General features: G+C 38.5%; 3 protein-coding genes and 1 long non-coding RNA gene across 10 annotated transcripts in view; 1 reads left to right on the plus strand and 3 right to left on the minus strand.

Annotated features, from left to right (window-relative positions):
- Positions 1–3559, minus strand: part of bmp2k (BMP2 inducible kinase) — a 58979-nt gene extending 55420 nt beyond the window's left edge. For 2 of the 3 annotated variants that reach the window (XM_037778475.1, XM_037778477.1), the window contains exon 1: positions 2756–3558. In XM_037778475.1, the coding sequence (XP_037634403.1) occupies positions 2756–2906 (151 nt within the window). In that variant the 5' untranslated portion in view covers positions 2907–3558. Of the gene's footprint in view, positions 1–2755 lie in introns of all 3 variants that reach the window. The other variant, XM_037778476.1, reaches the window with a different exon arrangement.
- On the plus strand, positions 1027–13988 carry LOC119493305. The gene is made up of 4 exons (XR_005207939.1): positions 1027–1038; positions 5296–5299; positions 6821–6826; positions 13776–13988. It is a non-coding gene; the product is annotated as an uncharacterized LOC119493305 (long non-coding RNA).
- On the minus strand, positions 11814–19758 carry anxa3a (annexin A3a). Of its 3 annotated transcripts, none has more exons than XM_037778479.1 (14): positions 19649–19758; positions 18680–18711; positions 18532–18579; positions 18329–18416; positions 17875–17969; positions 16562–16675; positions 16200–16290; positions 15982–16061; positions 15594–15650; positions 15404–15497; positions 15208–15303; positions 14966–15024; positions 14514–14636; positions 11814–13093 (listed from the first exon to the last, which is right to left on the minus strand). In XM_037778479.1, the coding sequence occupies exons 2-14, from the start codon at positions 18689–18691 to the stop codon at positions 13031–13033; spliced, it is 1020 nt and encodes a 339-aa protein (XP_037634407.1). In that variant the 5' UTR covers positions 18692–18711; positions 19649–19758; the 3' UTR covers positions 11814–13030. The 3 variants fall into 3 exon arrangements, with proteins under 3 accessions (XP_037634407.1, XP_037634406.1, XP_037634409.1); XM_037778478.1 differs by lacking the exon at positions 11814–13093 and adding an exon at positions 13143–13384 and having other exon boundaries at positions 19649–19754; XM_037778481.1 differs by lacking the exons at positions 11814–13093; positions 19649–19758 and adding an exon at positions 13143–13384 and having other exon boundaries at positions 18528–18579; positions 18680–18698.
- Positions 19759–21110: 1352 nt separating this feature from the next.
- The window catches only part of fras1 (Fraser extracellular matrix complex subunit 1), a 314451-nt gene continuing 309712 nt past the window's right edge, over positions 21111–25849 (minus strand). For all 3 annotated transcript variants that reach the window (XM_037777425.1, XM_037777424.1, XM_037777423.1), the window contains 2 exons: positions 23454–23600; positions 21111–22996 (listed from right to left, as the gene is read on the minus strand). In XM_037777425.1, the coding sequence (XP_037633353.1) occupies positions 22415–22996; positions 23454–23600 (729 nt within the window). In that variant the 3' untranslated portion in view covers positions 21111–22414. The remainder of the gene's footprint in view (positions 22997–23453; positions 23601–25849) is intronic.

Raw genomic sequence — 25849 nt, forward strand, 5'->3', positions numbered from 1 at the left:
ATTTCAACCTACCTACATATATATATATATACATAAAGCAACCTGTTACATTAATCACTCCATATTTATTCCAACACCCTTTGCACTCTGCACCATTGCATTACTGTCTTACTGTTTACAAATGCCATTGTTGTTGTGTATATTAATATACGGTCAATCACAGTCTATGGTCTGTTATTTCTTTATAGCAGATCGTTGCTATGTATAACAGACCGTTTCTATGGGCGCAGCTCTGATGTCGGACTCTGGCGGACCGTTTTTGTGTCAAATTATTGATTTCTTAAGTAAGTAGCCGTGTAAAAACCAGGATAATGTAGAGCAAGCTGGTAATTCTTGCGAAATATTATGTTTTTTTTCACAACAATGTCCGTCTTTGCGTCGGGGTGCCGCATCGCCCTGTCAAGGTTTATTTAACAATTATGACCGGCTCATCATCATATATGTAAGGAATGATGTACAGCGAGCTGGTCATTGTTGTGAAAGAAATCCAGACAGGGCGATGCCGCACCCCGGCGCGGAGCAAATATGCTGCTTTATGCAAATGTATGTTTATTACTGGAAATCAATTAACACAAAACAATGACAGATATTGTCCAGAAACCCTCACAGGTACTGCATTTAGCTTAAAACAATATGCTCAAATCATAACATGGGAAACTGCAGCCCAACAGGCAACAACTGCTGTCAGTGTGTCAGTGTGCTGACTTGACTATGACTTGCCCCCAAACTGCATGTGATTATCATAAAGTGGGCATGTCTGTAAAGAGGAGACTCGTGGGTACCCATAGAACCCATTTTCATTCACATATCTGGAGGTCAGAGGTCAAGGGACCCCTTTGAAAATGGCCATGACAGTTTTTCCTCGCCAGAATTTATCATAAGCTAGAATATGATGCCAGCATCTTCACTCTAGCTTTAAAACTGAGCCCGCTACAACCCAAACATTTTCATAAATCCTCAAGCAAACTGCAGCAAAACTTGCGTGAACATGTTGGTCAAAGTGTTTTGTTTAAATGGCTGGATCTTTACATACTGTATGTTGACACAGGAGGTTTGGACTGTTGTTACCCTGGGGGCCAGTGGAGCAGCTGAAGATGTAAACTACAGCTGTATGAGGGGAAAAGTTTTAATTCCAGCTATGGACCAAATCCCTGGTGCCTCACTTTAAATACCAAAAGCCTGGAAGAGGAGAGCGACCTATTTCAATCACCCTGCGTGTAATTTCTTGGGAAATAAGCAGATGTTTAGGGGGGAAAAACTGAGCTTTTACTGTGGAGGGCAAACCAATTACCAACCCATAAAAGGAACAAAGCTGGAGGAGTTGCTTCACTGCCAGAGTTGCCAAGTCTGCGTATTATAAGCAACTTTGGGCTTGTTTTAATATTGGTAGTCGCGGGTTTCGTTTTTAGGGGGCTTGTTTCTAAAGTGTAGTTGATTATTTGGGCTTGCTCCTGTCTCTCTCCTCACCGCCACCACCGCCCGCCACTCAGAGTGTTACTCACTAACAATGACAGGTACTATGTGAGCGAAATATGGCAAAAAGTACAACAAAGACTGGGGGGAAAATGGGTGGACTTAAAGATTGGGTTCGCCCTCAAGTTGGGGACGATTCAAAGGCAGATTGTCATTTTTTTGTAACTATGATATAGGAGCACATCATGCCAATTTGCAAAAATTAAATCAATTGTTCAACTTCTTTAAGTTTAGTTGATAAGAAAACATGTAAAGTTACAAGCTAAAAATTAAATACAAAAATGAAATAAAATGCTCAACTTCTTTAAGTTTAGTTAAAAAGAAAAAATTTAAAGTTACAAGCTAAAAATAAATACAAAAATTAGATAAAATGTTCAACTTCTTTAAGTTCAGTTGACAAGAAAAATGTAAAGTTACAGACTAAATATTAAATACAAAAATTAAAAAAAAAATGTTTCTTTAAGTTTAGTTAACAAGAAAAATGTAAAGTAACAGGCTAAAAATTAAATACAAAAATGTATTAAAAAAAAAAGAAAAAAAGTCAACTTCTTTAAGTTTAGTTTACAAGAAAAATGTAAAGTTACAAGCTAAAAATAAAATACAAAAATTAAATAAAAAGTTTCTTTAAGTTTAGTTAAAAAGAAAAATGTAAAGTTACAAGCTAAAAATAAAATACAAAAATTAAATAAAATGTTTCTTTAAGTTTAGTTAAAAAGAAAAATGTAAAGTTACAGGCTAAAAATAAAATAAAATGTTAAATTTCTTTAAGGTTAGTTAACAAGAAAAATGTTAAGTTACAAGCTAAAAATTAAATACAAAAAATGAAATAAAATGTTCAACTTCTTTAAGTTTAGTTAAAAAGAAAAATGCAGTTACAAGTTGAAAAGGTAAAAAAAAAAAAAAAAATTAGTTACAAGCTAAAAAGTTAAAAGAAAAATGTAAAGTAACAAGCAGAAAATGAAATACAAAAATTTAATAAAATGTTCAACTTCTTTAAGTTTAGATGACAAGAAGAATGTAAAGTTGCAAGCTAAAAATGTATGCAAAAATGAAATGAAATGCATGCAATCCAAAATAAATTCATACATATATATGAGGTATGTAAGGGCACTTCTTTGGGGCTTGTTTTGGGGGGATAGTTGCTTCTTTTGGGCTTATTTCTATAAACCTGGTTGCTTGTTTCTCTCACAGGATCTGTCCACCCTGTTCACTCACTCAACAGAAGCTGACGGGTGTGTCCCAGGAAACATGTTGCTGAACTAATCTTGTTTTTTGTACATACCTTCTGCGATGAGCTCCTCCACGGTGACCTGGTACCGGCCGATTGCGAACACTTTGCCGAAGTAGCTGCTGACTCCGGAGCTGGACCCGGACCCGGACAGCCCTCCGAGTCCTCCGCTCTCAGACCTTGGCATCCTGGAGAACTTCTTCATCCTTTACAGAACTTTCTCTTCCAGTCAGCCACCAAAAAGTCTGTTTATGGCAGTAGATTAACACAAGTCACACCTTTAACCGACTATCTACTGGACCTGGAGCCTTTTCTCCTCCTGCATGCTCCGCGTCTGGTTCTGGTTCTTCTGGAGGGACTACTAGCTGCAGGCTGATACGACATGAAAGTACAGTTAGGATGATTCGACCCAGTTGGAGTCCAGAAGCTGGAACCAGAGATCCAGCATCCACCTCTCAGACAGACCCAAAACAAGCAGTGGTGTTAGCTAGCTAGCTGCAGGCGGTGCTAGCTTAGAGGTGAGTAGTCTCCGCCGACAATGAGACGAGGTGAGGCACAACAAAGCAGCTGGAACCGGTGGTAACGACTCCCTCCAGAGATCACACCCAGATAAAGCAGCTTCACACGCCGCGAAACGCTCCCTTCACTCGGGCGATGCTAGTTAGCTTAGCGGCTAACTAAGGAGCTAACGGTTCCTCCACTAGCTGAGAGCAGGTGAGCTAACTAACACGTTTAGTATCCACGTCTCATCGGAGAGGACGTTTCAATTAGCTCCAGCTGGGTCATCGCCTCCTCTCAACCTCCGCTGAACGTTAAACTTGTCGTGACTCCACCAACAGCAGCTCCAGCTCCAACAGCAGCTCCAGCTCCAGCGGGAGGCTACAGAATGAAGTGGGTGGTGTTTGTTATTTAGCAGAATGAGAGTGACAACCTAACCTGACGAGGCCCCGCCCCCTCCTATTGTTATGATTGGTGTAAGTAAGTAGAGAGAATGTATGGAAGACCATTGATGCCAAGACGAGAGAGAGAGAAAAATGAATGAATGAAGTTATTAAAAAAAAAATAATAATAAATAAAATTATTGAAAAAAATTCCTTCCGCCATTAAAGGGACTATTTGTAACTTTCAGAATTGCTTGTTAATAATAATAATAATAATAGCTTGGATTTATATAGCGCCTTTCATGAAACCCAAGGACGCTTAACAAAGACATAAATAAACACAACAAATGTAACAGAAGCTAGGGGCCATAGGCCTTGGTGAAGAGGTGGGTTTTGAGGAGTCTTTTGAAGGTGTCCAGAGATGGTGCGTTGCGGAGCTCTATGGGGAGAGAGTTCCAAAGTGTGGGGGCTGTCACACTGAAGGCTCTGTCCCCAAAAGTTCGCATTCTTGTGTGAGGGATGGAGAGCTGACCCGTGCCTGAGGATCTAAGGTTCCGGGGCTGTGTGTAGGGGTGGAGGAGGTCAGATAAATACTGAGGAGCCAGGGCATTGAGGGATTTGTAGGTGAGGAGGAGGATTTTGTAGGTTAACAGCGACACCTGTGGCCGTGAAGTCAACGAAAGTCAGAGTCGGGCTCGCGCTTTTCGCTCTAATAGACATGAACGAGCATTGCTCAAAACAGTGAGGCGACACACGTCAGCTAAAAGCACAATATCACTCTATATTTCACCTGCTCTATATTTCAGTTGATTGGCAGCAATGTTAGCTGACAAGACGAAGGTTTCTCCATGAATCACTGCTGATCCTAGTGTTGGCTTTTCCTGCTGGCTGAAGCAGGAAGAGAAACGTTATCGCCTCCCGACTGCGCCCGCAGGGAGACACCGGCACCCGGTCAGACACAATACCGTTTCTCGTTGCGGAGCTCCGTCACTTCACAAGACACGGGAAACCTCTGTTGGTCTGGAGGAGCTGCAGCAGTTATTTCTTCACAAACGTCCACTGAACATTCACTAGATATTCTCAGAGCTAAACTAACTCTTCTGCAGTGTGGAGTGAGCGCGCGTTCACGTCTAGAGGTGGAGCGAGACAGTGAGAACGCGCACGGTGTGAGTGAAGGCGAGCAGGCAGAGGAGAGACTCCAGCCACACGCGAGCGCGCATACGCGAGCGCGCATACGCGAGCGCGCATGGGAAACCGACCCGGTAGATTTATACGTGTAAAAAGTTACAAACAGTCCCTTTAAACTGCTGAACGCAGAGTAACTATCTTGAATGAACGAAAACAAAAATGTTTTATTTATTTTGAATGTAAAGTTTATTTTGCACTAACCATATGATGGTTGTCCGTGTTTGCAATTAGGTACATTTGTGTAATGTAATTTGCAATGTGCAATACTCTTGGCACTTTATTCTATTTATTCCTTAATTCTTTTATCTCATCTTGTTTTTTTCTTGTATTTATTGTTTTTATTGCAAATATTTTTATTCTTGTACTTTTATTGATCTTGCACCTCCCCATATGCCACCTACTGTGTTCCCTCTGTCATTGATGATTGTGCAGTATGAATGTGAATATGTCTCGATGGACTGCAGAAAATGAATTGCCCTTCGGGGATAAATAATGCTATCTGTATCTGTATCTGTAAAATGTGAGATATGTCAAAATCATGAGTTTAGTAGACCAGACCTTTCTCAATACAGACTACACCAAGGCTGGGGTCGAAAAGTAAATGTTGTGTTAAACCTGTGTCATCTCCACTCAACCTCCGTGTCATTTTTTGTTCTGCTAACGTTAAACTTGTCGTGACTCCACCAACACCAGCTCCAGCTCCAGCGGGAGGCTACAGAATAAAGTGGGTGGTGTTTGTTATTTAGCCAGAATGAGAGTGACAACCTAACCTGACGAGGCCCCGCCCCCTCCTATTGTTATGATTGGTGTAAGTAAGTGGAGAGAAAGTATGGAAGACTATTGATGGCAAGAAAGAGAGAGAGAAATGAATGAATGAAGTTACGGATAGAATAAATAATAAATAAAATCATATTTTTTTTATTTACTGAGTGAAAAACTTGAGATATGTCAAAATCATGATTTAGTAGACCAGACCTTTTTCAATACAGAAAAGTAAAAAGAAATGTATGTTCAATTCAATTCGAGACCACAGCAACCACAATAATAGCACAGCAGCTGTAATAACTAATACAAGTAGGACTATATTCTCGTAATATTACAACTTTTTTTCTCGTAAATTGATGACTTTATTCTCGTAATATAAAGACTTTTTTTTTCGTAAAGTTAGGACTTTATTCTCGTAATATAAAGACTTTTTTGCTCGTAAAGTTATGACTTTAGTCTCGTAATATTACGACTTTTTTGCTCGTAAAGTTATGACTTAATTCTCGTAATATTACAAATTTTTTGCTCGTAAAGTTATGACTTAATTCTTGTAATGTTACTAATTTTTTCTCGTAATATTATGACTTTATTCTGTAAATCTAAGATGTTTTTCCCCTCAATGTGGCCCTAATACTCCGTAGTACATTTGCTCTTTGGCCCTCACTGCATTAGACTTATATACTATATACTTAGACTATAAACTGTGTTAGCTTCATCACAATGCTCAAATGTTTTGCGGCTCCAGACAGATTTATTTTTTTGCCTAAATGGCTCTTTTGATAGTAAAGGTTGCTGACCCCTGGTGTAGGCAGTACTTCTTCCTACTCCTTTCCGGACATGTAATATTTTTTTTTACATACCATGAATATTACTAATAATACTATAACTCTCATGTATTTTTTTCTTTTCTTTTCTTGGTATCAATGGGCTTCCATAAGAAGCACCCAGACAATGCTCATCTATAATGGGGCAGTGTGAATGACAGACAGACTGAGCAGTCTGGTTGAGGAAGGAGAGCACAAATCAGGCTGGAAAGAATGCAGTGGCATGGAGAAATAAACAAACCTCAGGCTACACTACAGTAATGTGTTTTCCTCCGTCACATTTATTATCCTGTTCATTATTAAAAAATCTTAATCATAACTCTGTCTTCATCTGCGTCTTTGTTCTGCCTGTTAAACACTGCTAGTCTGTACGTGTAAATTGATCTCACAACACTCCCTTCGATTTTAATGATTATCTGCGGTGGAAAAAACAATGTCATTTTTCACCACCAGCCAATGAGGAAGTGGTGTGACAGCTGTGAATTTACAGACTTTATGAACAAAAGGCATGTGTGTCGGCGGGAGAATCCACCTCATACACACTTTCAGTCCTTTGTGGTCTAAATCAAGAGCAACATCACACACAGTCATCTCTGTCGTCTTTACGTCAGTTACTATAGAGGTGAAGAAATGTCCTCTTCTGCGGGTAAATGGTCACAATTACCACATTCAGGTCAGTGGTTATAGTGGGAGCACATGGCTGAGATGGGGGATTACATAAGAGATGAGGAGGAGCAGAGCGGGGATCACATGACTGTACAAACCCCCCCATGTCTGGACACATCCTGTTTCTGCAGGGGGAATCTTTCCTCTTTGACACACTTATTGTTGTCTGGCTGTGTGTGTGAGGTGTATGCTGCCACCTGTTGGTGTCTGAATGCTCACAGAAACATACAGTAAAGGTGGATGCATTAATGAATATCCATCCTGCTGGAGTGTCCTTAAGCAGAAAACTGAACCAGGTCTAGAGCTGACCTTTGACCTCTTAGAGTGCAGCCAAGGGGAGTCTCCTAATAGATAGCTCCAGGGATAATGTATTTTTGTAGGCCAACCAGGAAGTTAGCTTCGCCCTTGTTCCCTCGACAAAAAGCCAATGGGATTATTCCATTGGCTTTTGATTATTGCAGAATATAAACTCTGTGGCAAACACGTTTTGTTCAGCAAGATAATCTTCACAAATTAACACCATTTTTATGATTTTTGAAGTGTGTATGCAATCACCAGAAGTAAAAAGCTAACATTAGTTATAAACTAGAATGGCACTCAGAGAGCGCAGACATCCGCCCCCCATCTCCGTTCAGCTTGCGCCATCATCCACGTGTATTTTTGTTTATGTTGAGATCAGAAAACACTTAATTCAAACTGGACAGAAACAAAATAAAACTCACCTAAACTGCCGTCGTTACTCTTTCCAACAATCACCAAGTGTGCTTTGGTCGAACTAAACTATAATTTCACCGGGTTTAACGTGAAAAAAATGCAGAATCTACATCTACAATCTACATAATTTGTGGAGATTATCTTGCTGAACAAAACATGTAAGTATTATAAACGTTTGTTCGCCACAGAACTTATTTTCTGCAATAATCCAAAACCCAATCGAACAATTCCATCGGCTTTTTGTTGAGGGAACCCATGCGATTCTAACTATTCTATACCATAACCTATGTGTGATAAATGCCTTCATTTTAAGGGGTCTGACTTGTTTTTTATTAACAGCATTTACTTGTACTTTTACGTTTAAGACTTAAGTACATTTAATATCAGAAAATTACAGAAAATATACTCAAGTAATATTCTAATAGGTGACTATAGGTCTACTAAAGTCTTTTCTGGTTAGATATCTGTACTTTTACTCAAGTGTGGCATTCATCTACTTCATCCACCACTGGTTATACTGTACAGACAGTGGACTAACATGAACTTTCTGACCTTAAAGCTTCTTCAGGGGTAAAACATGTATAGGGGATTAACCCACATCATTTCTACAGAAACCCACTACAGAAATATCCCCAAATTTCCAAATGCCGCCATAAAAAAACAACATCTTTTGTGCTTTTTGGCGGACACAAGAGGTTTTGTGTCTTCATAGAAACACAAAAGGAGAAAGCAACTGTACAAGGGGGTTGATGAAATGTCCTCAATAAACCCTACCACCACCATCCTCGCTTGTAGTCTCCATTCATCCTCACACACAGTGAAGCAGCGGCGGCCCAGTTTATGAATGAAGACTGAATATAATTGGGGAAATTTCACAGACAAGCTTACATTTCGTGGACTCGCGTCAGGAGGGATAAAAGTTCTGCTCTTTAATTGTGGTCTGTTACACTTTACACTCGGCATCATCACACATCACCAGTTTGGAGTTTGGAGTCTGCAGCGCGGTGCGGCAGCGAGCACGGATGAACTTGGCCTACATTTCTCAGTTTTCCCCTGCGAATTTGATTTTCTTCGCTGGAGCGCCGCTGTGAGAGCACACATTGTCACAGATGATACAGTCACCAATTAGAGAGGCTGCATGCAGTCTGAACTACAGTAATGCAAAACACAAGACTTTACTAGCATGATAACAAAGCTATACAGTCTATGTACAATTATTAGGGCATGAAAGAAATGCACGAAAAGGCCAATAAAAACTCAGTGTAGGATTAACATAAAACACAACAGCTGCTCAAAAACACTGTTACCATACATAATAGGATGAATGTATATATGGGAATTAGGGCTGTCAATTGATTAAAATATTTGGTCATGATTAATCGCATGATTGTCCATAGTTAATCGTGATTAATCGCAAATTAATCACGCATTTGTTATCTGTTCAAAATGTACCTTAAAGGGAGATTTGTCAAGTATTTAATACTCTTATCAACATGGGAGTGGACAAATATGCTGCTTTATGCAAATGTATGTATATATTTATTATTGTAAATCAATTAAAAACACAAAACAATGACAGATATTGTCCAGAAACCCTCACAGGTACTGCATTTAGCATAAAACAATATGCTCAAATCATAACATGGCAAACTGCAGCCCAACAGGCAACAACAGCTGTCAGTGTGTCAGTGTGCTGACTTGACTATGACTTGCCCCAAAACTGCATGTGATTATCATAAAGTGGGCATGTCTGTAAAGGGGAGACTCGTGGGTACCCATAGAACCCATTTACATTCACTGATCTGGAGGTCAGAGGTCAAGGGACCCCTTTGAAAATGTCCATGACAGTTTTTCCTCGCTAAAATTTAGCATAAGTTTGGAGCGTTATTTAACCTCCTTCACGACAAGCTAGTATGACATGGTTGGTACCAATGGATTCTTTAGGTTTTATAGTTTCATACGATACCAGTATCGTCACTCTAGCTTTGAAACTGCTACAACCTAAAAATTGCAAATTGCATTAATGCGTCCGGCACGGAAGCAAAGCAATATACTGCTGTGGACGCCACGTTAGTTCAGATCAGAAAGTCACACAATAACACAAACTAACCGATCGAGGCAGCGGTAGACCAGCAACTCCTGTGTTCTGAGAGGTACAATTACTGTTTCTGTGAGTGGAGTCTGGTGGCTTTGAAGACAGCAATATAACGTCGGAAAGGGCTGTCTGATGGCGAGGTGAAGCTGCGAAAATATTCTAAATATAGCGTATACTTAAACCGCTGCTTTACCAGTTATTTCCAAACTTAGCACAGCTAACGTTGACTCAGCAAGTGCTAGAGTTCACATTATTCATAACCTTATTGATTAGCTTTGATCAGCTTACTTTGGTAACCAACGTCACTGCTTCTTGCAACGGCTGAGTGGGCAGAACAGAACGGAGATGAACCCGTCCTTTAAATAGCCAGGAAGGAACCCTCCCATTGACCCGATTTAACGGGAAAAAGCTGCACGTTACTTAGAATTTGTCATGTATTAATGACATACAATTTTAGCTTCATGAATAATTCTTTTTTAACAGTCTGCATTTAAATAGGTCACACAACATGGTTTGTAATAGCAGAGTTTTAAATATCTTTTGTGCTGATAATCTCCTGTTTTAGTATCACACTGGATGAACACACACACACACACACACACACATACACACACACACACTCAGGGGATGTGAAGCTGTCAGAGAATGAAGATGTATAAACGTCGGCCTGCAGGCTCTCTTCCTGTTTTCTTTCGGTTCAGATAAAGAGGGAGGGGTGGCGGGGAGAGCAGAGTGAAGGATCCTGGGTGATTACTTGGGCTTTAATGAGGAAAACGTCTTTGCCTTCAGGCTCTCATCCACCTCAATAGTCTGTGAGTGTGTCTGGCCCGAGTTTAACTGAAAGACATGAAGACACGAGGCGCTGCAGAGAGACGCTGAATAGATTTCATTGAGAGGAGGAGGTCAGAGGCTGCAGCTGATGTGTTTTACTGCATAAATGAAACATGTATTAAATAGTTAGAGAAACTAATCCATGCTTTAATTTCACTGTAACTTTTCAGCTCATTTGTAAAGTTATAATAAGAGTAATAATAACCTAACGATAGAATATATAATAATAGAGCAATCACCGGGGATATTTTTTATACTTTCAATACTTTAAGTACTGAAATAACATTTTCAGTGCAGGACTTTTACTTGTAACAGAGTGTGGGGTATATTTGTACTTTTACTAAAGCAAAGTATCTGAATACTTCTTCCACCACTGAGCAGATGTTTCCACACTCCTGTGTGTGTATGGTGTGAACTTTGATTTATTTTTTTTATTTTAATTGTCACATACAGATACATACATGAACTAACATCGAACGCAGACCTCCTGATTGGTGGTCTATCTATCTATGTCATGTTTGTAGATGCTTTACAAGCAGTTTCTTAAAGGTTTACAAATAATATCTTGATCATTAACAGATACTTATATAAACTGGGGAAAAAAAGTTCGGAAACTTGTGTTTGGTGGATTATTTCTCTGTTGTTACAATGCTAATTGGCATTGTAACAACAGAGAAATAATCCACCGAACACAAGTTTCCGAACTTTTTTCCCCCAGTATATATATAGTATATAAAATGTGTGCAACAATAAACTCTTAAAATAACACAAACTATTAGTTTGTTTACAGTAAAATAACTATTAACATTTTAATTGACTATCAATTTACCATTTATAAATGATGGTTATTATCAAGTCATTGTTTTCCACAGAATCAGGAAGCGTTTTCCACATGAAGCACATCACATTCACACTGAACGTTTATGTGCATCATAATGATCCAGAGGAGTGAAACACTTCCATTAATCTCAGAGTTTCCTCATACAGTATGTGAACTCTATAAACCTCTTAAAGCCCCCAGGAGGTCTGTAGACATGCAGACATTTAAAAAGATTTAAAACCTGCTGCTGAGTCAGTGATGCCTCCTGCTGGTGACTTGGATGAACTACCAGACTGTTACCAGAAAAAATAAACAATATCAGCAGCTGTGAATGATTCACGAGGTGTTTTTATTATTACTTCTGGAAGTTACAACAATACAAGAAGAAGTCAGAAGATTAAAGAGCTGAAGAAGATGATAAAGGATGAAATACAGTCATTTTAACAAGTTAATTACTTCATTTAAAAGTACACACTACAGTAACGTCTCCTCCTTACACTTACAGTATTTATATGCAAAGACTTTCAATGTAATAATTTATTTTAATTAGTTTCTTAGTGTTGCCGTGAAGCCTCAATTTAATGGGGCAGCAATTTACAAATATTTTTCTGTAATTTCCCAGGAAGTTTCCTGTAAATAATTATGTAATTTGGTACTGATTATAGGGGGAAAAATAATTTAAACCCTTCTAAATATTAATTATCTATTCATTTAGTGGTGGCACCTTCATTCTCTGTATTTGTGTAAATAATATTCTTTCCAAGTAATTGGAATTATATAATTCAAATTACAGTAACTAGTCAAACTTTACATAGTTATGTGTAGTAAACTTTAGAGGAAATTATTAGTAAATTATTCAAAAAAACGAAGGCCCATAAAATCATCTCTTAATTTTGTTTTATGTGAACAACTTTGAAAACTATTTGATAAATGTTGAGTATTTGTTATGTGAACAAACTTACATATTACTATAATGTTTTATAAGGACGGAATCAGAATAAAACTAATAAACTGCATATTTGATGAATGTTTTTTAGTGATGTATTTATTAATTCAGCCATTAAGTTAATAAATGATGAATCTACTAACTTACTTGATCAAAAAGTTACCAAAAAACTCAAACCTATTATCAAAACATCCATTATCTATTTTTTAATCCATTGGCAATATATTATATTAATTCATGCAGTAGCAAAATCTAACAAAATATCCTTCTTCAGTCCAGATTTGTTGGCGTTTAGCCTTTAAAAAACAACATTTCCACTGCGGGAGGCCCACAGCTGTACTAATGGGACGGTTTACTTTTACACAAACTTATTATAAAATAACAATTTCATTGTTTAACAGTAAAATACTCTTAACTAAGTTTAATTAACTATCAATTTACCATTTATATATATGTGATAATTATTATGAAGTGTTATCAAATGAAGTCCAAGTCCAGGAAGTTGCTTCCTCTCGTATTTTGTGGATGTTCAAGTTGATAAAAATGATAAAATGACAGAAACGGGAATAAAGACGTAGCGAGAGCACAACATGCCGATGTTAATCATCATCTCCTCCACAAATTTTAAGCAGAGTCTTTTCATATTCCCCTCCGCAATCAGACTGAAAACAAAACAGAATTATTTATTAAAACTTCAGTTGGACGTGTTCATGTTTAAATATATCAATCTTTAATGATCTGCATGTCTTTCACATGACGTCTGTCTTTCACAGCTCACAACAAGTTAGTAGGATGAGGATGAAAGTAAAGCAGAAGTGTCAGAGAGCGACAGCGAGAGTTCAAGAGGAAGCAGATTTCTTCTCGGCCTCAGGTAGAACCTCAGGTGTTAGTTATTCGTCGTCTCCTCCACAGATGGCCATCACACAGTCCCCATGGGCGCCCGACAGATCCGACTGGAGGACACAGCAACACAAGCGAGGAGAAAACGTGTCTTACAACCACACCGAGCAACATGGTGGAATGAGACTAAGTACAATTTTAAGCTACTTTATTTGAGTATTTCCACTGTATGCTACCTAAAAATTGCAAGTTGCATTAATGCGTTAAACAAATTAGTGGCGTTAAAACCAATTTTCGTTAACGCGTTATTATCTCGTTAACTTTGACAGCCCTACTTAGGATATGATAGTTAAACCCTGGACACACTTCACTTTTTAAAAAGGTGCAGTGTGTGGGATTTGGCAGCATCTAGCAGTGAGGTTGCAGATTGCAACCGCTTGAAACTTGAAGCGTGTAAGAGAACTACAATGGCCGACGTGAAAATGCAAATGTCCCCATCTAGAGCTCATTCTAAGGTAACGAAAACAACGATTCTTAGTTTCAGGTGATTATACCCTAAAGAAAACATACTTATTAATATTATACTCCATTTCTGACAATATATCCCCCTGAATACTACACACTGGTCCTTTAAGAAAGACTAATGAAAGAAATGCTCAGTGAGAAGTTGCATTGAGTTACAGAAGTTGGTAGAACAGCGTTTAGCCTGAAGGAGACGCCGCAACATCTGAGAAAAATTTGTGTGACTTAAACTTCAATATTCCCTTCGAATGATGGATGGCTCCTCGTCAGAGAGACCGAGATATACAGCTGTAATTACCAAGTGATTGGCTGGATGTGGGTTGTAATTTACTGCCTTGGACACATCAGCTGTCTTTATAATTTGCCTCTCGGGCTGCAACAGGTGGGCGGTGTTTTTAAATCTCGACATAATGTGATCAGGACTGGAGACCAAATCCACCTGAGCAACCGCAAGATGCAAAATAAAAGAGCAGATAGAAAACACCCAGACAACCTTTACCATACAGAACACACATCCCTCACCAATACATAGCTTGATTATCATGTTTAAATGTTAGTAACAGATCAGTGAAATACACACAGCTCCTGTTATCCAGAAGGTTAGTCTTTGTGTCTCAGAGGACCTTTTGCGTTATCGCGTTAACTTTGACAGCCCTAGTTATCACATACTAAATATACATTTGTAATTTCATCCTAACTTTGATAAAAGTAGTTCCTCACCTCGATGGCGGAGTGCAGCGAGTACTCGTAGAGTTTCTTGAACTCAGCTCTGATGTCCAGCAGGTCGATCTCAGACCGGCTCACCATGATCCGGTTCAGAGTGGACTCGTCTGTTCCACCACCCTGATGACACACAACACACAACATTATTACACTTTATGTAAAACTTAACTCATGCACAGTATTTATCCTGCATTTATCTCACATCAGTACCGCTGATTTTTCTCTCTAAAATATTAAATATAAAACTAAACTTGCACGTAATAACAACTAAACTCTTCTGTGTCAAATAGAGCTGCACAATAAATCGAAACTTTATCAAAATAGCAATATGGATATTAACAAATCTTGCGATTTTAACATAATAGCATATTGCGATTTCGATAACATTTAGAGTAATTGTGCAGCCCTACCTGCAACTGAAACGTATGCAATAAAACCTGTACATGCACCTTCATGCTCTCATGCAGACGCTCTGCAAAGTAGGCCGGGGCGCTCTTCACACATTTCACTGAAGTAGAACACAACAATGTGGTTAGAAACAGCATTCATACAAACATAAAGTTTAATCTTTTTCTACAATAGGAAGAGAAAATGATATGCACTACATCATCACTACATCACTTTCCACATGATTTTGTCCACATACTTTTGGCCATATAGTGCATAATATGTTAAACGTTCATGCACATACCGATGGCCACCAGTAGCTCCTCCAGCTCCCCGGACATCTCCCCTTCGATGCTTTGCTGCAGAGTCTTTCCACTGATGTTCTTGTATTCAACCATAGCTGTACAAAAGAAATTACAGATTATTCCAAATTGACCATAACTTGTAAGAACTTTATTTTTAATCTAAATTAAACCTAATTTAAGTTGAGCGTGACGTACTTTTTCTCAGCTGAGGTATACTTCTCTGGCAGAGGATTTCGACAAATTGAGATTCATCGGTGCCCCATTTCTTCTCCCCGGCTTCGTAAAGGGTCTAGAAAGAAATACAAATATATTCAACATAAAGAGACAGTTACAGTATATATATAATAAAAACACTTTCTTAGTTTAAACAAGCATCACACTGCACCTTGGCATCGTCTTTTGCTTTCGCATTATTTACTGTGGTGTTGTCGTCCCTCTTGCCCTGGAAACAAAAACAAAACTTTTAAAATTTAAATGACATCAGGCTCTCCACATTTCTTTTCCATCTTTTAGAGGCTGTAACAGGCTCAGCTTTAGAGTTAGAGTGAAGGTACTGGTATCCCATGAAACTAGAAAACCTTAGTTAGGAAACTTTCATTTTGTTAAAATAGTTCTCAGAGGAAAAAAAGGTTGGAGACCTTATATTATCCATCTTGTGCACCCGTCTCTCCACACTGTCCTGCACTTCACAGGTCTTAATGCAAGTTAAATAAGATATTATTGTGTATATGGACACACTGTTCACAGTTTGTTTTTGTATTGAGATGACAAACCTCGGCCAGGAGGAGCAGAGCGGTGGAGAAGTCTCCAGAAACTTCATCCCTCATGTCAAGGGTCAACTTCTTCTCTGTTTCTGTGGAGGAAATTAAACATCCAAGACATTCTCGTGATTCTGATATTTTAAAAATTAAATTAATCATAAAAACAAGAAATTCATATGTTCAAAAAGACCAAAGCTTTTGGATGGACTCTTGCTGTTTGTATTATTTACCTTCCAGATAGACGTCAGTGAGAGCTTTGATTTGTTCGTTGGATCTGGAGGCGAATATTTCAATGAGGACGCTGTCTGCCGTCCCGGCTCCCTGCAACGTCACACAGTTACTTCACCACATAGACAGAATTCATAATAATAATAATGATTTCATTATAAAATAATTTTCCTTATTTGTAATTTTTCACCAGGGAACAGACATTGGTAAAACTTTATAATAACCATCATTTATAAATGGTAAATTGATAGTTAATTAATAGATATTTTACTGTTAAACAAGGAAATGATAATTGATAATCTTTGTTTCCTCATACTAACATTTATTTGTAAAGTGTATAATAAAATAAAAGAGAAAAACTGACCTTCATGGCCCGCATCACTTCATGGCAGTCGTACACTGCAGGAGACGAGGCGAGCGCCACCAGCAGGTCCCCGAAGTCACCGCTGGTGTCTCCTTTCAGGTCCTCCACTAATGTCTATGACGTAAACATAACCCCTCACTTCTCAAACAGAAGCACACCCACAGACACACCCATGCAAATACACCCAGGTACTATAGACAAACACAGGAACCATTATGTCATGTTAAGGTGGAGTTTAAATCAACAGAGAGTAGCTTTGGTTGAAAGATTCACAATAAAAAAAAAATCATCTCAGGTGTGAGGAACACATGAAGTGAACTGCGATCAATGCAACCTTTAGTTATATGATAATATAATGTATTTTTAATTAAAATCTAATTTTTTCTTTCTTTTTTAATTTAATTTAGCCACCCTAAACCCTGGCTACAATAAGAGCTAATAATCAGTAAAACATGCCTCTAAATAAGAGGAATAAATAGCTCATAATGTGTAGAGGACAGGGCTAGGTTAAAGAGGACCTATTGTGCTTATTTTCAGGTGTATACTTGTATTTTGGGTTTCTACTAGAACATGTTTACATGCTTTAATGTTAAAAAAACTCTCTCTTTGGACTCTGCTCCAGCTCCGCTTTAGCTAGCTTTGTTTGTGGGGTGGCCAAACTAGCCGTTATGCAAATGTGTTACTTGGTGACATCACCACGTTACGGAAATAAAAAGGCGGGACTTCAAGCGAGGCGTTACAGACAGTTCAGGAGCAGTGTTTCTGTCTGGGAAGAGTAACTCCCTTTGACGTGGACTTTGTAATTTTGCAGACCATTTACATGCACAAAAAAACATATAGTAGGGCTGTGTATTGTCAAAAATCTGGCGATACGATACGTATCATGATACGGGATTTACGATTCAATATATTGCGATACTGTAAGCAAGGCAACTGTCATAGAATAAAGAACACACCACCATATGCATAAAATCTAAGTAAAACATGTTTACTTCCATTGCAAATGAAATAAAGTATTAACTGAGCTAATCTTTGCATGTAAACTACTAATTAAAAATCGATAGTGTTTTTGAGAATCAATACAGTATCACGAAACATAATATTGCGATATTCAATTATTTCGATATATACTATACTAAAGGAAAGGGAAAAAAAGCACAAAAGCATATTAGGTCCCCTTTAAAGTTTTCATTATGATTTTTGACTCATTCAGTGTAAACACATTTATATCCCATGAGACCATTTAAAATCCTTAAATACAGATTATAATTGAGCATCAGCCATAAGAACAGGAGTGATATCTGATATCTTACTCTGCCGGTGGCTTCCTGATAAGCTTCACAGATTTGCTGCCTTTGAGCGCTGCTTCGATGGGTCAAGATGTCGATCAGAACCTTCTCTTCGGTGCCTGGAAACAGTTAAAACAAGAAACGTGAGGAGGGAGGGACAGCAATAAACATGAAATCAATAAAATTAAATCAATAAAATACATAAATTCACAATTTCAATGTCTGATTTAAAAGGTAGCTTAACTGCACCAAATCGCATGAATTCCACTAGAACATACATACATACATACATACATACATACATACATACATACAGTATATATTATTATAATATGTTATGTGTAGCTATGCCACGGTTTTCATGTTCACAATACTTGTGTAAAGTTAAAAAAAATTCAAGAAAAAATACAAATAAGATAAAAAAAATACAAATAAAAATAATTGTGTAATAAATTAAAGTAAGTGTGTGTTTTTGTACCCATTCCTTCGATGGCCTTCCTCAGAGCGACAGCATCGTCTCCTGGATCAAAGTTTGATTTGGGCTTGATGGTTCCTCTCTCTCCGTTCTGAAGAAGAGACAGTTTGTATTGTTTTTTTTTAATCTCTTTTGTAATTTTTGTAATAATAATAAATGTCACAGTAAAGGCTTGAAATCATGTGTAAAGTTTTAGTTGGACTTACTTTTGCTTCGAACGAGGACGGGGTGTCCACACAATCTTCCAAGTCATCCTGCAGAACGTTAATCAGTTTTATTTAAAATGTACAAGAAAATATATAATAAATAAATAAATAAATTAATTAATTAATTAAAAAGAAAATCTTGGCTTACCCATAAAGACATGATGACAACAGGAAGTTTCTCTATAAAAAAAACAAAAACAACACATTCATAGTTAAGCTTTCTTGTTACTATGATGGTCCATTCTGGGCATATTCTCACCAAACTCATTCAAAAAACAGAACATTTTCAAAAGTGTTCAAACTGAGATTTCAAGGCAGCTTAAGGCTATCAAAACTGACATCTTTACAACAATAGACATTCTAAAGCATGAAGTTTATTTCTGACTCTTTTGTCTCAGTTAACTTATCTTCCTCTGTCCGGTAGTAAGTTACTTAAATTGTGACCTTATAACCCTTTTTTGGTATTTTTCTTTTCTTCTATAATATTCTTTATAGGATGCATGATATATGATTTATTATCTGCCAGTAGCTGGATGATATTTAAAAGTGTATTATATACAAAGTCTGTGTAGCATCTCAGACTGAAAAGCACATGATTAAACATCCTTGTCATGATGACACATCTTTTGTTTGCTTATATGATGAGCTCATCTGATGAATGTGAAGTAAATAAGCCTCATTAATGAAGTAACACAGAATGTATGTAATGTAATATAACACAGAAAAATAAAAACAAACAATTATTACAAAGTAAAGTTGATATCCAGTGGAAATAATATAAAATACCAGAGGAGATTAAACCAAAAAATCTCACATATTAACGCACATTTAAATCAGGAAGACATTATTTAGTGGTCGATCAGGAAATAAAACATATAATTTAATATAAAAACTTACTTTCAAGCTGTAAGTAAATATAGTAGATTCACTGGGAGACTTTCTAACATGAATTGAATGAGATTTTACACAGGTAAACTACTAATTTGTGTACAAATCTCTGCTCTAAACCTTAATATAATGAATAATAATTTGTTACTACGTCAACAGTCGAACATAAAATAGATGAACTGGAAGACAATGAATTACCGAGAGTAAAAGAAAGCAAAGAAAAGCTCACCTGGGTTCTTGTTTAAACCGGAAAAGAGTTCCGCCACACCTGTGGAACTGGATCTCTATTAGAGCGTCATCACATCTGACCACGCCCACTCTGCACAGGTATGTGCTGCCTTCAGGGACCGCTCGAACATTTCTAATCTCTACCTATTTAAAGGGCCTGCTTCTGAAAATGATGATAAATTACATCATTATTCAGATGAAATATAATCTGTAGGTTTAAATCTCCCGACTTTTTTAAAGATGTGGTTGATTTAAAAGTTCATACTTTTCCTTTAACTTGTTTGAAGTTAGCGTTTCCTACTAATTAACTTTTTTGTAAACTTCTTGATAGTTATTAGCCATGCTAGTGTTGGCATTTTATTGACAGCTTCAGCATGTTATTAATGCTGTTTTACTGGCATTTTTCCACCCTGTCATGGATATAATTGAGTGGAAAAACTGTCACTTTTTTGTCATTTTAACTAATTTGTGCCCAAAGACTATATTGAATTTTTTAGGTCACATGAAAAAATCACACTTTTATTAATAGTCAAAGTCAGGATTTTTTAAAAATGAGGAAAAACCTTTTGTTTATTGAATGTTTTCCATATGAAATATTTTTTACACTGCATATGTGTGCACATCTTTGATATCCAACTTGTTATGAGTTTATAGATACCAAATACTTGGTTGTGCTCCTTGTAGTTTCTGAGATACAGACATTTTCTTATCATACTATATCTAGACTTTAGGCACATGATGGGACTACTGTGTTTTGTCTTTCTTTCTTTCTTTCTAATTTGAGGGAACGAGTTATAATTTGAGGGAACGAGTTATAATTTGAGGGAACGAGTAACTAATTAGAGGGAACAAGTTACTAATTTGAGGGAATGAGTTGCAAATTTGAGGGAACGACTTACTAATTTGAGGGAACAAATTACTAATTTGAGGGAACGAGTTACTAATTTGAGGGAACGAGTTATAATTTGAGGGAACAAATTACTAATTTGAGGGAACGAGTTACAAATTAGAGGGAACGAGTTAGTAATTTGAGGGAACGAGTTAGCAATTTGAGGGAACAAGTTACTAATTTGAGGGAACGAGTTACTAATTTGAGGGAAAGAATTACTAATTTGAGGGAACTAATTAATAAAATTTTCTCCTAGGAGTCTAGGGGGGCTACGTACATTTCTACCAAAGGAAATCAAAAATTTCAGTTGCGGGCACGAATGTATTAACGAATAACTGTTGACAGAAGTCCAACTTTCTCTGTCCCTAAACATCACATCCCATTTTGTTGAGTAGCATCAGCAAATATTAACAAATACTCACATTTGACATTTACATTTACATTTACAAAATGTGAAAAATATTTGTACAAAATCTTGCACAAAAAGAAGAAATGTCAGATTTCATTTTTCATTTGTACTTTTTCCCCCAAAATGAAATGAATAGAATCAAAAACATTAAATATACAAACAACCGTGGGTTTCAACATTTTTTTTTATTACTAAAAAAGGCACCAAATACAGGCATCATGTTGATAGCATCGTAGTTATTTTCCACACAATGATAGCACCAAAAATATATCATTATTTCCCATATTTTCCTGTTCCCGTGTTGTTTCGATAGGCACACAGTTGAAAGAAGATAGGATGGCGGGAACAGAGAGACGAACGGAGAGAAAGTTTGTTTTTCTTTTTGCAGTGCTCTCCAACCAGTGTCATACACTTAAAAACATTTAACATCGTGGGTACATCAGTAGCTGAGCGTAACATAATACATCAGAAGAGGGTAACATAATAATAATAATACATAAATGAGAAAATAAAATAAAAAATACAGGAGGGATTTTGTGTCTTTGGGCGGAACGAAGGCAGGTAGACACACATCTCTCTTATAAAATACATCATCTTATTAAAAAGTGATTATTTGTCATTAGAACAGTAGTAAGGCTAAAGCACTCAGTCATGTGGACGGGATCGAAACCTTTTGTTATCCAAACGGCGGTGTCTGATTTATTACAATCACATGGAAATGTTCCAATCAAATGGAAACAGAAAAAAAAAAAAAACACTTTGGATGATTGAAATTCATGAGGAAAAATACTGCATGGCACTTAATATTGGCAGCTATCAGAGTGTCCAACGTGACAGTACAAATGTCTCTAAGTAAGGCTTGAAATGCACGTTTAGAAGTTCCTGCTCATGAGGGGTTAACAAAGTTATGGCATAATTGCACTTGAATAGGTATCATTCATTTTTTGTTTTTATTTACACTCATTCGACCTGTGCTTAATACTTTCACAGCAGTCAGAAGCAGCTGTAGTCGATGTAGAAGTCGCTTTGTTGTGTTTTTAGAGTTACTATATCTTTATATATCTACACCGACTACCACTCCACAGTAGTGACGTTTAGTAGCAGTGAAATGACTCATAATACAGCAGAGAGTTTTGTCGAAACAATCACCAGTGTCTGAGCTACCGGTCACCATCTTGGTGCTAAAAAAGGATGTAAATGTCAAGTAGTCGGGTGATGAGATTATCAGATGGAGTTTGGATGATCAGATGTTTTGGCTGTTTCACGCAGCTGAGTGGTTTGTGGATTCCTGAGGTAGCCCAGTTGCGAAATGATTAAAACGCTGCGTAGCCGTTCTGCACGTCACACTCTTCCCTTTTTCAAAGTGGTATAAAAATACATTAACAAACGTTCCTTAAGTACAAACTTTCTTTTAGAAAATACCTTTTTTTATATTTCACTTCCTCTTCCTTTCTTCTTCTTCCTCCTCGTCAGACCTCAGTGCCGTCGTTGAGGTTGTTGTGGAGTTTGACCTCCAGGTTGACCTGTTTGACCTTGGCCTTGCCGTTGGCGTCCTGGTTGCGGTTGAGGATGTTGATGTTTCTCACGTTGCACTGTTTGGTGCTGAAGTTCTTCTCCATACACTTGTCCAAGCACACCTCCACCTTGGTGTTGAGCGGGTACTCCTCGTACACTTTCTCGGCCTTCTTGCTCTTCTTCTTGGCCGACCGCCGGCAGCGGCGGAACAGGAAGCAGGCGGCCAGCAGCACCAGGACCAGCAGGGTGATGGCGGCCACGCCGCCGCCCACCGAGCTACCCACGTGGGCGTTGAAGGAACCGGCGGGCCCGGCCTCCAGGCGGAGCGACTTCATGTTGGTGCCGTTCTTCACCTGGTCGCCCTCGTTGTCGTAGATCAGAGACTCGTCCAGCGTCAGGCGCCCGCTGCGATCCACCAGGTCGCGTTTAGGACGGCTCAGCTGATAGGTCAGCGAGCGCTGAATCCTGGGACTGGAGCGCGACTCCGGGCTGATTACGTAAATCACCTGCAGGTACCACTGGTGTCCCGCCTCCACCTGTCAATCAACAGAGAGAGAGAGAAGGAAGGGCGTTAGATACTGAAGCAGCACCGTGTCCCTTTATTCCACGTCTTATCTAATGCACCTTATTGATTATCTTTATTGTTTATATTTTGATTTATTAACACTCTTCCCACTTTGTACTGCAACTGTTTGACAGATTTTGTGAAGTGTGGTTGTATATATTCTATTCTTGCATTCAGAGGTAAAATGACTGTTTTTGTAAATGTAATCTGATGACTTTGAAGAGAGCGATATAACGGCTTCAGTTCCCCGTCAGGAAAAGCTTTCTTAGGGTTAGTGTTAAAAAGAGGAACGTATCATTTCTACTCAATGAAACTCAAATCGTGTATTTATCAGTCTGGGAAATTAAATTTAGGAGGCAAATGTTTACATCTACGTCCATCAAATCCCTGATACATGACTGCGCTGTAGTGCAGGAGGCTCCACACACCTTGTAGAGAGCATCAACCTTCATCGTGAAGCCATCGACGCCCGGCATGGCCGTCATGCTCTGCAGCTCCGGGATCTCCGTGGCAAAGTTAGCCTCGAAGGGAACATCGTGGAAAAAGTTGTCACACACATCTGGCTGTTTACGATCCTGCAGAGGGAAACACACAGAGGGAAAATAATTAACTTATGTCTCTATGGTTCAAAGTTTTCTTTACTAAAAGTCAGGTTTATTCTGTTTTCATCTGTTGGAAGTTACAAATACTTATAAAACTCAACCAATAACTCTGAAAAGTGACATTCAAGAAATAATGATCTGCAGCGTAGTGTAGTGTAGAAGCAGGATAAATGCTTTCAAGCTGCGTTTCTGCTACACATAATAATGGCAAGAGACAACAGAGAGAGTTTACATGGTGAAGACAGTCGGTGGTTTACATAACACACAGGCTTTGAATATGCTGGAAGAAATCTGGTGAGCAGTGGGACTGGTCAGACTGGTGCAGCAGGTAAAGACACAAAAGAGGAAGTGTGTGTGTGTGTGTGTGTGTGTGTGTGTGTGTGTGTGTGTGTAGGGGGGATGTCAGCCTGCTGCAGGCATAACAATACAGGAAGACAAAAGTCATCGTAGGTCATCTAAAGCAAATAAATCCAAAGAAAGCCTGCTCCTTCTACTTGAGGGTTGGACTCAGTTAAAGGTTTCTAACAATCAACAATATCTAATAATAATAATCTAAACAGGTACCAGACCTTTCAACAGATATAAAAAAAAAATCAGCAGCTGATCAGAGACAGACAGACGCTAACACTCTTAATACATTCATGAAAATGTAAAGTTCCTGATTGCTGGAGAACAATAAATCAAATGTCTGGTTCCGTTTAAAGAAAACAAAACATGAAATGCAGGTTTTAATCAAACATCTTCCTTCGTGGCCTGAATGTGAAGCTTCTCTCTTTAGATGGAGACATAGAGTTTAGCGTCCATTTCATGAAAATGTTGTGGTTGAATCTTAACTCCGGCTGCTGCAGCAACAATTTCCCTAAAGAACTGGGAGCGCCGCGGATTCTCCAGTCGTAGATCAACCAAAGAGACAACCAGGCCTTTATATTAAACTGGCATTTGTTTCTAATTTCCCTGTTTTATAGTATATTTGATAATATTTACATAAGATATTTTCTTTACATTTTCGCTGTTTCCTTATAATACCCTTAAAGGGACTATTTGTAACTTTCAGAAATGCTTCTTAACAGCAACACCTGTGGCCGTGAAATCAAGGAAAGTCAGCGTCGGGCTCGCGCTTGCTCGCTCTACATAGACATGAATCGCTCAAAACAGTGAGGAGACACACGTCAGCTAAAAGCACAATATCACTATATTTCAGCTGCTTGGCAGTAATGTTAGCTGACCAGACGAAGGTCTCTCCATGAATCAATGCTGATACTGTGTTTGCTTCTCCTGCCTCAGCGCAGGCAGCGGGGCTCTGCAGCGAGAAACTCGTCTCCCTCCGCCCGCAGCCGGAGTGAACAGGGAGACACCGGCACCCGGTCGGTAACGAGACGACAAGGTAACTCGTTGCAGAGTCCCGTCACTTCACAAGACACTGAAAACCTCTGTTGGTCTGGAGGAGCTGCAGCAGCTATTTCTGCACAAACGTCCACTGTACATTCACTAGATATTCTCAGAGCTAAACTAACTCTCCTGCAGTGTGGAGTGAGCGCGCGTTCATGTCTAGAGGTGGAGCGAGTACGTGAGAACGCGCGCGCTGTCTGAGTGAAGGCAAGCAGGCAGAGGAGCGCGGACGCCGGCCACACGCGAGCGCGCATATGCGAGCGCGCATGTGTCCTGACCAGGTACATTTATACGCTTAGAAAGTTACAAACAGTCCCTTTAAAGGGAAACTTTGCAAATTTTTAAGTGGCTTGGTATCGATACAATGTGGTATGTTCAAATGAACGATGTTCAGCTTCCCTCTGTGTTGCCGTTGTAGCACCGGCGCCCAGAGCTCCCCGCTCATTTGCTGACGAGGGCTGAGTGAGCTGGGGGCTCTGGGTGCCGGCAATGTGGAGGGAAGTTGAACGTCATACATTTGCATCTACAGGGTTCCTACATATTTTCCATTTCAAAATTCCATAGTTTTCCAGACTCAAATTTCCAGATTTCTCGATAGATTTTTCAGACCATATTTGACTTTGCGACTCGGGGTGTAGACGATGTTGTGTCTTTTTTTCCAGACCTGGAAATTACTAAAATCAAATTCCATAATTGTCCATACTACGTAGGTACCCTGCATATACTACCCACATCGTAGTGCTACAAAGCTGGTTGAATATCGGCAAAGTTCGTCTTTAAAAACTAAACATCTACTGTTTCTGTTTCACATTAAAATGTGGTCATGAAAACCA

The sequence above is a fragment of the Sebastes umbrosus genome, chromosome 8 (genome assembly GCF_015220745.1).
Source record: "Sebastes umbrosus isolate fSebUmb1 chromosome 8, fSebUmb1.pri, whole genome shotgun sequence".
In the NCBI taxonomy this organism is placed as follows: Eukaryota; Metazoa; Chordata; class Actinopteri; order Perciformes; family Sebastidae; genus Sebastes; species Sebastes umbrosus.

Bases quoted from the DNA above. Each gene is read 5' to 3' on its own strand.
- anxa3a (XM_037778479.1), bottom strand. The intron at 15,498-15,593 runs GTGCAGTGTGAT...ATTTCTTTCTAG, and splicing joins AAGCAAAAGACGATGCCAAG to ACCCTTTACGAAGCCGGGGA. The intron at 13,094-14,513 runs GTGAGGAACTAC...TTTTGTTTTCAG, and splicing joins CGCTGCACTCCGCCATCGAG to TCTGATTGCGGAGGGGAATA.